At 39.0% G+C, this 17560-nt stretch overlaps 1 protein-coding gene across 2 annotated transcripts in view; it reads right to left on the reverse strand.

Annotated features, from left to right (window-relative positions):
- Nucleotides 1-5511: 5511 nt before the first annotated feature.
- The window catches only part of SLAIN2 (SLAIN motif family member 2), a 39779-nt gene continuing 27730 nt past the window's right edge, over nucleotides 5512-17560 (reverse strand). Inside the window, exons 7-9 of one of the 2 annotated variants that reach the window (XM_069014165.1) lie at nucleotides 14785-14862; nucleotides 9880-10189; nucleotides 5512-8151 (exon numbers count right to left, since the gene is read on the reverse strand). In XM_069014165.1, the coding sequence (XP_068870266.1) occupies nucleotides 8085-8151; nucleotides 9880-10189; nucleotides 14785-14862 (455 nt within the window). In that variant the 3' untranslated portion in view covers nucleotides 5512-8084. The remainder of the gene's footprint in view (nucleotides 8152-9879; nucleotides 10190-14784; nucleotides 14863-17560) is intronic. The other variant, XM_069014166.1, reaches the window with a different exon arrangement.

Raw genomic sequence — 17560 nt, forward strand, 5'->3', positions numbered from 1 at the left:
TCAGTGACTTGTTTTGGTAATTAATATTATTTAATTATCTTCATAATGAGAAGGATGCAGAAAGTGGGAGCACACAGACAGAATCTGCTCATGAAAACAGTTGAGAGACCTCAGCGTGGAGGGCAGCACAGAAAAACGGCCTGGGTGAGGAGTGGGGGAGATAGGCTAAATCAAGGCCCTGAAGGGGGTACGTGGTTGGAGCTCCTTAACAAGAAACACCTATTTTTTGTACTTCAGTTCTGCCATTGAGGCATTTGGGCTGGGAAAAGGAGTCTTAAACTGATGTTGTACCTTTGTGAAGGCGGGGAAATAGGGTTCAAAATCAGCAGAGCCTACTACACAGTAGCAAGTCTTGAGCAGTAAGTTGTGAGGTGGCTCTGTAAATGGAATTTTCCATTTCTTCCACTGACCATGGACCACTGAGCAGGAGAGCTCAGAGGCACTGTTGGCTGGTGTAGGGACCTGCAGAGGATTGTATTTCACTCCCTTGGGCTAATTTTCACATGGGGATAAATTGTAAAGGTGAGAAGTCCACCACATATCAATGAAACCCCTGTGTTCTGCTCTGGAAAAGGTAGCCTGAAATTGCCAGATTCTATCTGAGTCTTGTTTTGCCAAAAGCTGCTTTACTGCTGAAGAAGGCTGAGCTGGGCTTGGGTGCTTTACCAGATCCATGATTTTAAGCAAGTCCCTTTAATATTTCTCCAGTATGTTTGTGTATGTGGACAGCACCATTCATACTGAGCCTGTGTGAATGGCAGCATCAATAGTCACTAAATCTTTGTTGATGTTCTTTTAAAGGGAAAATAAAAATCCCTTGACTCTGACATTTACAATAGATATTATCTGCTCTCTGACATTTGGGCTCATAAACCGAGGTCAACCAAATTTCTGTTCTTAACTTACCCCACTGTGTCAGACTAGATATGAACTGACTGGCTACCCCTTTCTCTAAATAGCAGCCATCTGCCCCTCTCTCCCAGCATGCAAGTCAGGAAGCCTGGGAGTCATTTCAGTGATGATGAACTGAGCCTCAAGAAAATAAACGAGCCTCCTTGAAAGTGTATGGCAGAGCAGGGAACCAACTGTGGGTCTTCTATAGCCCATTCTTGCACCATAATGAATTATTTCTTTGCACCCACAGGCATCCAGGAGGTCTGTGTGCACTGAATCAACCATGCTGGCCCTGCAGCAGCCATGCCTGGTGTTACCAATGGCTGCTATAGCTGTGCAGCTGCAGCCTCAGGCAAGGAGTTTTGAGTGGCGGCCGTGACCCTGCTGCCAGTGCTGTGTGTGCAGGCAGGGGCATCCTGTGGCTCAGGAGCTGCTGGTTCCTGCCAGCAAGGCTGGCTGTGGATGGAGGGGGATGCCCTGGGCTGCTTTCCTGAGGCTGTGTGATGGAGGTGGTATCATGTTACTGTCTCTGACATATAGGCATGGTTTTAAAGGGATGAGAATCAGGACAAGGTTTTCATAACTCCTTTGAAGACAGGTCCCTTGAAGCGGCATTAACAGCGCTTTTCTGTGTCTGCATTAGCCCCGTGGGGAACAGATGAACAGAAACAATATAACCCTGCCCTGGGCTCAGTAGTTGGGTGAGTAAATGTAGGGGTAAATGGATGACCATAGAGCTGAGAAATAGGAGACGAAGACAGGAACTGAGGCAGAGCATGAAAAGCAGAGGGTTTGTCTGATCTCCCTCCACTGCCTTTTTCTTTGAGAGGGGACTCAAAATGGTAGCAAGTGCTTCAATAAAATTTTTATTTTTAAAGGAGGAAAGTGACAAAGATATATTTATGGTGGCACAAGATACTCTGTCCTGCTGCCCTCCATTAAGACAGCTTTGAACAAGAATGCTCACACTGCCTTTAATTTGGCATGTAGTGGGGTCAGTCAGCCAGCAGCACATTTGGCCTTACCCTCTGCCCTGAACAGGAACCAAACTCACTGTATTCCAGAGCTTGGTCCAGCTTCACTTTCTCCTGGCAGCATTTTGGCACTTATGTGCAGCACGGGAACCAGCAGCAACTGTAAAATTTGCTCAGTAGTATTAACCCTGCTGAGTGAAAGGCAGGTAAGCATCAGTCAGATAACTAAGCTTTTGTAATGGGTTGTGCAGTTTTGTTTGCTGATAATGTCTAAAGGGAAACAACTTAGGAACAGCACCATAAGCCAAATAGAGGAGACTGCTGGGAGTTGCAGTGTGGTGGTGTTGGTGTTAGAGCAGGGGTAGGTACCCTGTCCAACCCAGTAGCTGATCTGTCAGTGGCCAAGGTGGGGTGCCTGGGAAGAGCAGGAGACTGGGGAAAGCCCAGTATGCTGACCCCCTACCCTGACCCCTCTTCTGCCACCACCAACACATCACACCCCAGCTATTTCCTGATCATCTTTGTGGCTTTAAGCAGCCAAAGCCACAGAGTCCCAAGTCAAGTCACTGATGACCTACTCCCACATTTAATAAGCATCTTTTTCTCTTGGGCAGGGCAGAGGCAGGGAACAATGTGGAACGGAAGTGTCTTTATTCACCTTCCCTTTGCTTTGTAGACAGATTCCATGAAAAAACCCCTTAGCCTTGTTACTGGAGGAGGGTGGAGGTAGCTGGTGTCAAGCTTCTGGAGATCATGTGTTGGGTGGGGGGCCAATAGTTTGTCTGACATTAGACCAAGCTGTTTGCACTAGTGAGGTTTTTAATCAGCCTGTCATAGCAGGGCTGTGAAAGGTTGCAATTTTCCAAGTCTCAAAAAAATCATAGCAAAGAGAAGGGAAAAGAACAGAATGGAGAAGAATATATTGTCTGTATTCTGTGCATTGTGCATGATAACCAGCAGCCGAGTGGCACTGGGAACGGACCACAAAGTCATCTTCTCAGTAAGGCATATCCCAGTCACCCCAACGGGTGTACTGTCTTGAACCTCTCATGCTGTAGCGCCAATGGAAGCAAGCTTTCAGGGATAATTTAAAAGCAGCAAGGAGGGGGAGAGGATGCTGGGGGAGGAGGCATCACATGCCACTCTCTTTTAAGCTTTACTGCTACTAGTTATTAAAACTATTATTTACTGTATTTACTGTTTAAGGTATTAAAACTATTTTCAAAAGAAAATGGATTTACATTATTTTGTTGCTTTCAGGGCAACGAAGCTGGTGAGCGGTCTGGAGCACAAGTCCGATGAGGAACAGCTGAAGGAGCTCAGGGTGTTTAGCCTGGAAAAAAGGAGGCTCAGGGGAGACCTTATTGCTCTCTACAACTACCTGAGAAGTTGAAGTCAGGTGGGGATTGGTCTCCCAGTCAGCTAGTGACAAGAGGACATAGCCTCAGGCTGTGCCAGGGGAGGTTGACGTTGGACATAGGAGAATTTTCTTCATAGAAGGGGTGATTAGACATTGGAATGGACTGCCCAGGGAAGTGGTGGAGCCATTGTCCCTGAAGGTGTTGAAGGAAAATCTGGATGTGGCACTTGGTTAGATTTGATTTCAGAGGTCTTTTCCAACCATGTGATTCCCTCTACTTATGCTGCTGCTGATAGAAGCTCAATTACAATATAACTATCTTCTTTTGTTTATACAGTCTACTTTTGTCTCTTGAGAGTGCCACACTGCATAGAGATCTCAGGCATTCCAGTTTTCAAATCTAATTTTTTTTTTTAATTCCATTTGTAACAGGTAGATGATGCACCAAGTTCAAAAATCACTTTGCTGATAAGCAGTCATTTTGGTTACCTATTCCTTTAAATAAGTGCTGAAGAGCTACAAATCAGCTTAATCACTACAGTTATGTTTTGTGTCCTTCTAAGTGTTTAACGTGGTCCCAACAGAATTTATCATTTAGTGCAAAAAGGACAGTTACACACAGCACAACACTATGTGGTATCACAGCTGAAAATAGTTGTAAAAATATCTTGTGGAAAGTGAGCCTGGTGGAATTTGCTCCTTTCAGTTAACTCTTAGAGCCAAAAGCATCTTCACTGGGCAGTGGTGTTTAAAACATGGACGCTCCTGAGAGCACCTGAGTCCCAGCCTCACCTTCCTGAAGCAGGATGAGTACAGACAGGCTGCCTGTAGGTGTCAGACTCGGACTGCACAGCAGCATAAATGCAAGTCAGGAGCAGGTGGGGCTTCTGGTTTGTTACTTAAACCAAAGCAACCTCACATCTTGCTTGTTTTACTTAAAAAGTAAAATTTAATCTAAAGTTTGTTCAATTCCAATCAAAAGAGGGAGAACTACAGACATACTGCTGACATGGTCATTTCCCATACCTGTTTTAATGCAAACACTTCTGAGAAAGAAAAAGCTAAGTTTTAAATGATTAAACTCTGCAGCCATCTCAAGACCAGCAGCATAAGCATTTTCAGTCTTCTGGCGCCTTACATGTTCATCACTTATGTTTCTTCACCACTGCAATCCGGCTGGTAGAGGGGCACACACATCAAATGTTACGAGGACCCAAAGGAGCTGTCACACCTTCCCTTAGAATAAGAGAACTGAGAAAAATACTATTTCTAATCTTCAGTCTTGCAATATGGTGATGATACTAATTATAAACAACAGCTTAATATAGAAGAGTTTGTTACAGAAACCTACTAAAAGAGAAGGGTGAAAGGCTATTAATTACCAGATTTTGACACTGCTCTACTTTCCTGAAGGAGTGGGGCCAATGGTACTTAACTGCATGACTAAAAAGTAAAAATACCTTTCAGAAGCAGCAGGTCTGAAACCAGTTCTACATAAATACATCAGGAAACTAGGGGGAAACATTTTAACCCACTGGCTTAATTACAACGTAGGAGACTATGCTAGGATAAACAACTAGAAGGTTTATAGCTTAACTTTTGTTAAATTTAACATTAAGTCGCTACCAAATAGAATTAAACTTGCCTTTCTTAATGCCAAGATAAGACAAAGATGGCATTCACATTACTATTACATCCATTGCTTTGTAGCAAAATGCACATTATGGAAAGTTACCAAGTTCAAAACTAACTTCTTGCTTGGATGTGAGGCAAAGATGGAGGCATTCGTGTGGAAGGTAGATAAAATGTGTACTTACCAGTTCAAGAGGGCTTAGTAGGTACACTTTTACATTGCTCAATTTTCTGCATAAATTTAAGAATTTTCAAAATGAAAATTTTGTTTCATGTGGTGGTCTGAAGTGAGCACAAATCCTGAAAAAATGGAAAAGCAGACTTGTATACTTCAAACTGCCCATACAAATCACTCTGGATGAAAATTTAGAATACAGTTTTTCATGCAAGTCTGAACTATGCACAGTCCTTCCCAAGCAGAGGCACAAGTCCACCTCTGTCAATGAAACCATAGATTTCACCCAAACACAGTGTTGTACTCGGTTCATGAATTACAGTGAGCAGAAGCCAATACTGGCAACCTCTGGAAAAGTGAATACAGTTCCTGAAAAACAACCCAAACAACCAACAAAAAAGGCATAAAATAATATCCTTTACATTTCTAAAAGCTTTTAAAAACATTTCATTGTAAAAATAATGATCCAGGAAATATTTTGTGGTAAGAATATTTTATATATTTTTTTACACTTTTAACACTTACAAAAACATTCAAACACAAAAAAAAATTAAATAACTTTGGGAGCAGAATAAATCCTTCTGCCTACACACATACATCAATTCCAAGCTGTTGGCACAAAAAGTAATCCACATTCATAAAACCCTTACTACTATATCAAACATAAGTTAAGTAAATCATAGGCACTATTTTATCAAATCCATATTTCCACAATTCTGCAGTAAATCTCTACACAGAACCCCATGATTTCCTGATATCAATGAACTGGTAATGCACAAAGGCTTTCTAGCAAACAGTCTGTCGTCTCAGGAAGTCATTTGCTGTATTTTGGGGGGAATAGCAGAGAAAAAAAATCCCTATAAAACTTAAGCTGAATTTACCCAAGCGATGAATTACTTAAGGAAATGTACGCAAGTTTGATGCAGCCATGGTAAAACCCCCAATATCATCATCTAAACTGACTTCTAAAATTTGTAAGTCAAGCAAAGTTTGATAAAATCCACCAATTAAAATTCCCCTTTCTTCAGTGAAGACTGCAGCATTGATTTGTAAAATGCTGAAATATTAAAAATCAGGCTTTAGTGAGAATATGCACATTTGATCTAGTCCTGTCTTCTGCTGAACAGTGACGTGAGATACTGACATCCATTCCCTGTACCTGCAGGTGACTCAAGGCTAGATTAGTGGTATGTACTGCTCTGTACTGGTAAAAGGTGGTTTCTGCTGAAATCTGACAATTACAGTATATATGACACCCCAACTCTGAAGTCTTAGCACAGATCTTGGTCTGAGGTGTGAAGTCACCCATCAACCCAGAGCTTGCTTGAGTAGTTTGAGCTGCAAATTAGTCTCCACTCCTTCCTATTTGGTTTCTTCCAAGTCAAGTAGTATTGCATGGCTTTTCATCCAGGAATATGTTAATGTTGGCCTAAAATTCAAGTGCTAGAATTTCAGGATTAGTTATCCTCTTAGTGGTGGGAGGCAAAATACACCAGCAGTCCCAAACTCAGATACTAATGCAGTTGAAGGCTACCTACCGTCCAATCCAACTTGTAGTGTTTGTCAGTCATTGCACAAAGGATATACCACTCACATTCTCTTACTTCATCAACTGTACATCCAAAATACTGAAAAACCTTCAAACAAAATCCCTTCCACTTAACTAGTCCCACCCAATACAACTTTAGCTACAGATTTTTGCATGATGTCTTCCAGAACAGAAAACAATGGTTCAATGCTAAATACATCAGTTGTTCTGAGCAAAATGTGTTAGAGTAAGTCAGAGTCACCAGAGGAGTTTAATAGCTTGTAAACAGACAAAGCAGGTTTCATACTCTGTTACCAGTAATGTAAGATACACATATGTAAGGCAAAGTACATATTTAAACACACTTACATGGGCAATATCTTCTGTAAAAATATTTACAATTTAAAACAAACCAATTTAAGAAATGGATGAAAGTAAAAAAATAGGATACAGAAAACTCCCTCATACCATGGAACATCACCTAAATGAATATCATTTGGCATCAAGAGTCAACTCATTTCCTTAAAATTTGTATGTTACAAGTGCATAGTTGTGTTTCCTTCTCCTTAACTATCAGCATTTACAGTTGCTGCAGGCTGCAAGTATAGTGGTATGGTATTAGAACAAATCAAAATTATCACTTGCTCTTTCTTTTGCAAGGAAACCTGCTATTAAAAAAGTTTTCCCCAAATAGCAAGCCATGTGTTAAAAATGTGGCTACAATAGTGAAGGCCATCTTTCCTGAGCCAGGAACTTTTAAGGTTAGATAGATTGTACAACTGAACTAAGCCCTTTTGGCAATCAAACATAAGAGTATGTAAAGCCAATAAGTCAACATAGGAAAGATGTGATCTATACTATTGCATTGTGTGTGTCTGCTACATTCAAACCTTCTGATATGATAAGTCATTGCTATGACCCCCTGTTCTGCCTAATCCTCCAGAGTAACTGCTGATTCTTCCTGAAGGGTATACGTACCACTCTCCCCAGTCAGGATCTCACACAATTGTTAAAAGCAGTATTTCCCCAGCACTGTAGCAGTCTGCAATCAGAACATTAGTTCTGATTCATGTAGCCTTGTTTCAATAGTACATATTCACCAATCTTTCTGCTGAGTTAAAACAGGCTGAAAATGAAGTTTTGGATAATGTACGTTAATAGTTATCCGTGCTGTTTTTCAAGATGGGCATTTCTTTGGCATTCATTCATTTTTGCCCAGACATTGGCCACTCTCATAAATGCTCATATTGATAACATTTTTAGCAAGCAATAAAAAGCCCCCAGAACTGATAGCAATTCAATGTAGAAGTGATTGTATGACCACCAAACATCTGATGTTAGATGTCATTAAAGTGCTGCTTTATAATAATCTCTGCCAGTTTGTGCTAATTAGAGACAGAGCGATTTGGAATTTTTACAAATCCCAAGAGTCACATCTGAACAGTTTGTTTAATCAAGCTGTCTTTTAGCCTGGTGAGGAAGTATCCATGAGCACTGGAACTTTGCATTAAGCTTTGCAGATCAGTAGCAGCCATCTTTCCAACTCTCATCTTTCACGTTGCCATATGTCTTGGGAGTGGGTAATGATCTAAAACGAAATGAAATATTTTTCAGTTTCATATATAACTGTTGAAGTTTCTACCTACAGTATATAAGAATTTAAACATTTTATAAATAATTGAAATATAGACTTAATTCATTTACTTCTCTGCAATACAGTTTACTTAAGATAAACCCCAGAGTATTTTCAGTTTCAGGTCATATGTATTGTATCTTGGCAACTACCATGTCAGAAAAAAAGGCTAAATAAATAAATAGACAGAAAACTTACTGCTATTATACTCTGTGAAAATGCAAACTTCATCTGATTCCACCTGAAATAGGCCATTTTTTCACTGATGTATATAAACAGGCAAATCCTTGTTCAGTCACATTTTGCTTACATCAAAATCTGACATTCGTAGAAACTTGATTATTGCATTGTGTACAGAGTCTGCATTACAGAACCGTGAATTGTTTAGGCTGAAAAAGACCTTTAAGATCATCAAGTCCAACCATTAACGCAACATTGCTAAGTCCACCACTAGAATATGTCTTGGAGTGCCACATCTACACATCTTTTACATATCTCCAGGGATGGTGACCCCACCACTTCCCTGGCCAGCCTCTTCCAGTGCTTGACAACCCTTTTGATGAAGCAGTTTCCCCTAATATCTGATCTAAACCTCCTCCGGTGCAAGCTGGGACTGTTTCCCTTTGTCTTATACATGTAAACTTGAAAAAAAAGACAATAAAAGGCAATTTAAAAAAAAAAAAGTTTAGTAAGTGAAACACTTTTCTGTAAGACAAGCTGTGATTTGGACAACCACACTTCACTACTATCAGCAGCTTCCTAGCAAAACAACTGCTTTTTATTACACAAAGTTCCATACTGCTGACCAGTGCTGGCTCCAACTGCAAAACAGTCAGTGCTGTGACAGTCATTTGTCATTTCCCTGCCCAGCACTCACTGCAGAACAGAACTTTTCCACTGTGCTATTTACCACCATTTTATCTTTTTTTACAGGACTAGAAACTAATTGTTTTTCCCTTCTGTTTAAGGAGATTCTTAGTATTTCTCATGGATGACTGCTTCTTTATGTCAGCTTCTACTTGAAACCTTCAGTGAAAACTGGCATTCACAGTTAATACTCAGTCTCTCTTGCAGTAGTTTTCATAAAGACACATCAAAAAACTTGTGTAGCTGAGTGCTAGCACAGTTATGTTTAAGCTAAAAATTCTGTTTCATCCTGTGGGTTAACTGCAGTGATTTTTATGTTAAGTTTAGCAAATGCTATGGATGCCTCCTCTGTCTTGGTGCATCTTCCTTCTGGGAGATGCACCAAGGAGAGCTGCCCAAGGAGAGAAACTACTCTCACCATGGTACCACTGCTTGAGTTATGGAAGCAAGTAGTTCTGACTTCAGAATGTGTCACACAAGTGAATTTTCTCTTGCCAGCTATATTTTGGTAACTTTTACACATGCAGACAAATTCTTGCTGCCTTCTCAGCCCAGACTAAGACTTTATTTACTTAGTTCAGTATCTTCCATTACTGATTTCACTTTCTTTCATTCACCTTCACTCTTTAATACAAGAACCTTTTTCTCTCCGTTTGGATTCAAAACCATTTTGGAAATACTTCACAAGGAGGTCTCCACTTCTGTTCTGAACACCTTGAGATCAAAATAACAACTGCAGGAAGAAGCAGCACAAATACATAGTGTACAAAATTAATTTTGAAAACTTCAACCTAAGTCTACCTGTCAGAGACTCACCTGCGAACAGGCTGTGCAAGTTTGCTACGAGGCACTGGGATGCCCCCCATGGAAGGGGCACTGGGTCTGGGCAAACCACTCCTCATCCCTGCTGGTCTGGTAAGAGTAGTACTGTTAATACTGCTGGCAGGGCTTGGCAAGCCTGAGCTCTGGGCTGCAAGAGGCCCTGGTGAAGAACTACTGTGCGACAGCTGTGCGGCTTCTGGAGAGGCAACCGAGCCGGGTCCATGGTTACTGAACGCTTTCACTGGCTGTCGGAGGGCTAAGGGAGACGGTGCCGCAGGCGAGCGGAATTTACTCGAAGAAGGTACTGGAAAATACAGAAATTACTTTCAGCTTATGTTACAATACTACTGAAATTAAAAACTGGAAATTATTTATGTGATTATACAAACAATATGGAATGTATAATGGAATACAGCCAACCAAGCAGCAATGAGAAACAGGAATTCAGATGTCCTCTTTGTCATGTGTTTTTGATATTGTAACTCTAATGCCCTCTTTGCTTACTACAAATATTTATCTGGATTTGTAAGTAATCCTAATTTGGCTATAACTGTTTTATCAATCAAGTCAAAAGAAACAGAGAAGAAGATATTTCTTAAGAAGAAATTTAACTGCTTCAGAAACACGTAAACTTAATTCCCATCCATGAAAGAACACGTTGAAGAATATAGTATTTTAGTGTGACACAGTCTTTAAATAGATTCAAAGTGTTTATTAGCCTTCAATAATGAAATTTTGAGTGCAGAGCATCTTGGTACTTCTCTTATGCTGTTTTTTTTAAACCACTGAATTAGAATTCATCTAAAGATATGGTTACATCCCACAGATGGAAAAAAAAAAAAAGATGGGGTCAGTTGTCCTGGTTTCAGCTGGGATAGAGTTAATTTTCTTCCTAGTAACTGGTATAATGCTGTAGTTTGGATTAAGGATGACATCAGCCAACCCCCAACACAAAAGAGGTTAAGGTGCTGCTATGAAACTTAAACCAGACAACTCTAACAATTTATAGCCTTCCTCTTCTTACAAACATTACCAAATTATCAGTATAACTAATACCTGTTTGTAACTAATACCTGTTTTCTAATGCTTTGTACCTGAGTTAGTATGCAAGGTTTTGTTACCAAGTCCTTTCTGGGATAGGTTAATAAGACAGAATATTCAACAGTCCTTTGATAATGCCAAAACTTAAGCATAATTCTTCACAAGTATGAGAAATATTTTCAAATTACACAATTTATCACTGAACAGAATACTTAAATTAATGCATAATCTTAGTAATGGAATGAAATTTCACCAGCTTTCAAATTGATTAGGGTGGGTCAGTAAGAGTCAACACAGGACGATAAAATCAATCACGTAACGAAAACATGTTTGCATTTAGTAAATTTGCATGAACTGTTCTTTCCTCCATTAAATAAACATTTTATAGTGAGACCAAAGTTGTATTGTTTTTAACAGCTGTTGTACATAAAGCAGCTGGTCCTTAACACAGCTTTTATTATCATTTTCAAGGTAGATCCACTAAGAACATGAGGAATGAGAAAGGAGACGAGTAATCCTAAATGGGGTATAGAGGAACTGGTAGTTTTGAGATTGTATTTTGAAGCCGCTTCTTATAGGGAATGTCTAGGAAGATTAATATGTACCTCATTACAGATGTGAATTGGATTTGATTCCTTTCTGCATTACCCAAGGGGGCCTTTCCCCTGATAGCAGTATCAAACACAGCATGAAACCGCTCATGGGAAAAGCTGACAAGGAAAGGTGACAGAGAGGTCAAAAACACATGACAGTTGCTAAGTGGCAGGGAGAGTAAGTAAAAAACCTTAAAAAAAAAGCTGGCGTCAAGCCAGAGTATGTATTAAGGAAAGCATTAACAACAGAATGACTGGACAAGAAGAGCATCAAAGTGCTCCTAGGACTAAGATAGATTCTAAGTTTTTAAAATGTGACCTTGCCTGTAACATTGATGCAATCAAATCTGCAGAATTTCCAAGTGACTCTACAGTGTAAATATAGGGAGCTTTTATCACTGAACTTCTCATTACAATGGTTGGAACACAAACACAGCACCATGTTAGCAGCTACCAACAGAGCAATGCCAGTGTATAAACACTGAATACAGCTTTGGGCCTCTTACAGGCACAAGGGAGAAAAGGTTTTTAGGTATGGAATATAAGCAACAAAACGTTGCAACTGAAAAAAGCTTGTCACATTCCCAGCAGAAGTAAGGATCCAGTAAATCAGTCTTCTCCATTCTCTTTAGCCTTCTGCTGACCATATTTTAACCATGCTGCAAACTTGAGCTGTCAATTCATAAAACATTTCCTGTCAGCACAGCATTGCAGACATTGCTGAGAACTGTATTCATTCTTGTACATAAAGGAATGAACTGTCTTCCAGAGCAGTCCACATGATGCAGTCTGGCAAACTGCCTAATAATTCTGTTCTACAGATAAAGAATTTGGTCTCAGAGCAGTTTTGGATATTCATTATAGTCAGTTTGGCCTATCTGTAAGACAGGATTATAAAGAGTGAGGTACTGCCTCACAGACTATTTGATAATTGCGTACCCATGTATAGTATTTAGCTGATCCATGTTTAACAAAAACATGTAAACATGTAAGGGTAGTGCTTAATAACTTTATACAACTCAATATCCTTAGAAAGTAAACTACAAACAACTACAATTAAAACATCTGTCAACCGAAAGAAAAGAAAAGAAAGAAAAGAAAGAAAAGAAAGAAAAGAAAGAAAAGAAAGAAAAGAAAGAAAAGAAAGAAAAGAAAGAAAAGAAAGGAAAGGAAAGGAAGGAAGAAAAGGAAAGGAAGGAAAGGAAGGAAAGGAAGGAAAGGAAGGAAAGGAAGGAAAGGAAGGAAAGGAAGGAAAGGAAGGAAAGGAAGGAAAGGAAGGAAAGGAAGGAAAGGAAGGAAAGGAAGGAAAGGAAGGAAGCATGGTGCAGTCATGACATTTAGATGTCCTACCCTCTCTGGATTCTGTCCTGGATTGTGGGCATGGAGCACGAGATCTCCATGTGGCAAAGTAAGATACTGTGAAGCTGCAAACTTATTTGGCTTGCACTCCAAGGCCAGCTGCTGCACACCAACTTGAAAACAGATTAAATTCTAATGCAATTGTTAAATCACAGCCATTATGATGACGTGAATCAGCTCAACATGAAAGAACAGATGAGGTATAACTAAAAGAATCAATAAACGGATCTGTCATCTCAGTACAGGAAAGATGTGGACCTGTTGGAGCAGGTACAGAGGATGGATGAGCACCTCTATGAAGAGAGAGGTGGAGGCCTTCAGCTTGGAGAAGAGAAGGTGCTGGGGAGATGTTACCACAAAGTGGTAAAAAAAAAAGCCAAAGTGTGTGTGAAAGGTGTCAAGCTACGTAATGATCAGTATTTTAAGAAGGTAAAATCAATTGTCGCTCAGCTGTTCATTTTTCTGAAAGGAAAGTCTTGCTTCATTACTGCTAAATACTTCTACGTTCATAAGGATCTCAGATCAGAAGAAAGAAAACCAACACATTAAGGACTATAAAATAGCAAATAACTGAAAAAGACAAAGCAAGTAACTGAAAGGGTCCTCATTTGCAGTAAGGAATGACAACAGCCATGAACTGGAATATATAACTGGCAGTGCAATGTGTACTGTTCCTCATTCTCTAACGTTTAATACATTTTTACAAATAATACAAACTCAAATAAAAGCTAATTTTCTGTACAGTCCTACAGGTTCAGATGAGGCCATTGACCTAATAAGTGTTCCAGACATCCAGAAGAAGGCATGGCCAACTGGAAAGAAAGCCAAGAAAGCTCTGCAGAGGAATAGCGATGGTGGTCTTATGCCAAAGCAGAACATTGTGCAAACTTTACTCTATTGGTATGAAGTATGAAAACTGTTAAGAGACTTCCTCTTAGGACATGTGAATCTGTTTCACAGTCATCATACTTTGCTAAAGCTTTCTGCATGGCATGAAGATGACTCTAAGGAGTTGGCATTGTTAAACCCCTGGAGAGAAACACATACATTCTGTCAGCCACCCTCATGTCTGCACAAATGACTCTTACAACGCTTAAAAAATTCTAGCATCTATAAACTCATGAATTAGTCTTGAGTGTAATATGATCTTTACAATGAGATCTTCTTGATTGTAATAGACAACAGACCAACTATGCTTAAAACCAGAATCACTGTTTACCTTAAATGTGAAACTGAGGAAGTGTCACATACAAGGCTGCCAAAGCTGATTAAAAATCAGATAAAACTTGTCTAATTGGATTAGAGACTCAATATTTATCTTCTTTAAAAAAAAACAAACAGCCAAGTTCAGCCATTAGCAAACTGGAATATTATATAAGAGTCTCTAATTCCTTGAGTCAAAAAAAACTTAATTAATCTATGTTGGGATTAACCTTCTGGTTTTGTGAAGAAAAGAGAAAGCACAAGTGCACGCAAAATAAGTTGCTAGTCCATGCTCATCTTTTCAAGGATAAATTTGTTAGCTTTTGTTTCCAGCACAAAGGATTGTATGAGTATTTTTACACCTTTTGTTTTAAAAACTGTATTTTTCAATAAAAAAATTCCTATACAAATACAGCCCTAGTGAATATGCATTTAGGAGTCTACTTTTCTAATCCGTATTTCCTGATAAATGTTAGAAAGTCACCATTCCTTGGGTTTTTATCTCAAAATTCAATCTCCTAAATAACAGTTTATTTTCAATATTTAGACAAAGAAGTTAACTTTTATACAGCAAGGACCACTTGGTTAATCTCTACAGTACTTTCAAGATCAAGTTTACTAATCTAGAACATGTGAGATTTAATGCAGGTGAACCATTATTTGAGATTTGCTGGAGCTTGATAAGAGGTTGTAAGTTAATTACCTCCTTTTGTAGATGGAGTTTGAAGAAACTGTTTGGTTTTGAAGGCAGCACGAGGCAAATTTTTCTGCCTTTGCAGAGCTGTTGAAAGACAAGAAGTGTTATATTTGTCTAAGAAGATAAGAAAACTAAATTTACTGGGAATTTCAGAATTGCATCCACTTGTGAAGCATCAAGGAGCAGTGTGAGTAAAACACTCAAAAAAGCTGTTATGACTCTGGAAGTGATGGGGTTTTGTGAATGGTGCTTGCTCTTAATGGCAAAGAGTTACAGAGGAGTGTGTCAGAAATTTTGCAGTGCAAAATGCGCAGATTTGATAAGAGTAAAGCTTCTTGCAGGGCAAAAAGCCCAGAAATGCAAAACAAAAATTAAAACACCAAAGGGAGAACAAGCCACCTAGCAAACATGCTACAGCAATATGAGAGCAAGATTAGATACAAAGATGAAAATTAAATTTTCATATTTGACCTAGCAAGACTAATTTTTTCATTTAAAAAGTGTTTTCAAAAAAATATTCTAACATTATACAAAAGCAGAAATCTTTGTCTAATATGATCATCATATAAACAAATTGTATTCTTCAGTTATGGAGACTTAAGCCTTCTTGAGAGATGTCTTTTTTTTCCCCTCTTCCAAAGGTATGCAAGAGGACTTAAGCTTAAAATGAAGACTTAACACTAAGACTTATCAGCTGCGAGCATGTACACAGCATGATGGAAATTGGTTTTTATTGCTCCTTTGCTCCCTTGTCCTGCCTTTTGTCTAGTAACATTCAAGGGCTGGTTCTGCCTTGAAATGACCTCACTACCTACCAGTTACCAAGAGGAAGCCAATGTTCCAAGAGCTGCAGAATCTTGGCATGGAGAGAATTACTTATTGCCAGAAGGAACGCATTGACTCAGCCTATTTTCACCGCAGCATATTTAAGGGGGGGAAGGAGGAAAGTAGTCAGTGAAATAAAGCTTTGACTACACAGAGACTTCGTAAAATGATAATGTATGAATAAACATCTCTGCTTATCTCAGTGTATGAAGATTTATACCAGCATAAAGCTGATTGCACTAGCACGGCTTATTTCCATAGTGAGAAGGAAGAAAGATGGGGGAACAGCTGTGCATAAAGATCCTGACCCTGAGTAAGGAAGCTCAATAACTCCATCACCAACTAGTGAGTATCACTATAAAGAAGGCAGGGGAGGAACAATTCCAATCCTGATAATAAAATGTTAATCCTTTTGTTTGATAGCATATAATGATTGCTATCACCTTTCCTATCCTTCAGTCAGTGCAAAATACACAGTATTTTATGAATTATAAAAAATTCATCACATGTTTTAACATCATGCTGAAATTATGACTAGACAGTCTAGTTAGTTTAGTCTTACTAACTAACTAAAACTGTCATGTTCAACAAACATCAAAAAGGAATTAAATTGTTCATCAACACAGTAAAATTCTGCCTGTGCCTTCTACTAATAAAAACATTATTCCTTCTTCCAACTAGAATCTAATGCAAAACAGCCTGTGGCAATATGTAATTCTAACTCAAGTGGCACATGGTCTTCCTAGAAACTTTTTCTAAAGCATACATGTGAACAGCCAATTAAGCATAATAAGATCTTTAAATATGAGCATAATTCCTAGAAATTTACTGAAGCAGTCCATTGGCCAGACTGCTTCAGTCCTCAAATATTCCACTTTATTATTTTTTATTGAATCAGTGTTTTTGTTATACCACACAAAATGAAGAACAACTTCTTCCTTCATATTTTGAATTTGTTTTGTCCTAATTCACTAAGATTTCAATATGCTACTGCTCACGGAACTTCCTTCCCTCATCATTATTCACACTTCTTGCAAGTCAGAGATGTGGGATGATATGGAAAGGATTTAAAATATGCACATATCAAATTCCTTCCTTCTCAATGGAGACTCCAGGAAATAAGACACTCAACAGCAACACATTTCTGTGCACCGAATCACTGAAAAGAGCTTAGGCAGTACTATTTGAGCAATGCTGAGCAAACATGCAGTTTGAGATAAGTGCCCAGTGCATGTTTATTCACACTACTTGCTGCTCTTGATGTGCTCCATGTGCTGTGACATTACCTGTCACAACTGCTGCGTGCTGAATACATGTAGTTACATTTACTTCTGATCAGCTGAACTGGACTACTTGGTTTCTTCAAAACTTACTCTTCCTCCTTCTATTCTGAACATGCCAAGCAGTTGGATCATGGCAAGCAGACCAGTCACTTTACTGATAGTTTGAACAACCTACAGCTCTTTGAGAAAGCTTTGTATTTAGCTCTTCTTAAAAGCATCCATGTGCTCATAGTTCTACTAAGTACAAAAGCATCACACACAATGCAAAAACAGGTAGCTCCTACATGGAAGCCACCCTGCAACTTCTACAGCTTTGTACAATCTGTGTGGTGTAGGACTGCAATGCAGGGATTTCCCATCACTAACACTTTAGATAATACCTGTTCCTTGGGGAACACACATATTACCGTATCTTCCAGTGTTTTAAGGTGAAATACGTACTAGCTTTCATATAAAAAAGTATTTTCTGCAGAATGGCATGGAGAATCAAAGTAAATGAAGATTCTAATTGTTACAACTGCTATTTAATTCAGTCTCTTTTCAAAAACAATTTGGATTGTTCACCACATTGCAGCTAAAAGTTAAAATGCCAATGTTTTCATGTTTACAGTTGTACCTCTAAACACATCATATGTGTCTTCCCTCTCTTCCGTAAGCAAACGAATACAATTTGG

This window comes from Aphelocoma coerulescens, chromosome 4 (genome assembly GCF_041296385.1).
Source record: "Aphelocoma coerulescens isolate FSJ_1873_10779 chromosome 4, UR_Acoe_1.0, whole genome shotgun sequence".
Lineage (NCBI taxonomy): Eukaryota > Metazoa > Chordata > Aves > Passeriformes > Corvidae > Aphelocoma > Aphelocoma coerulescens.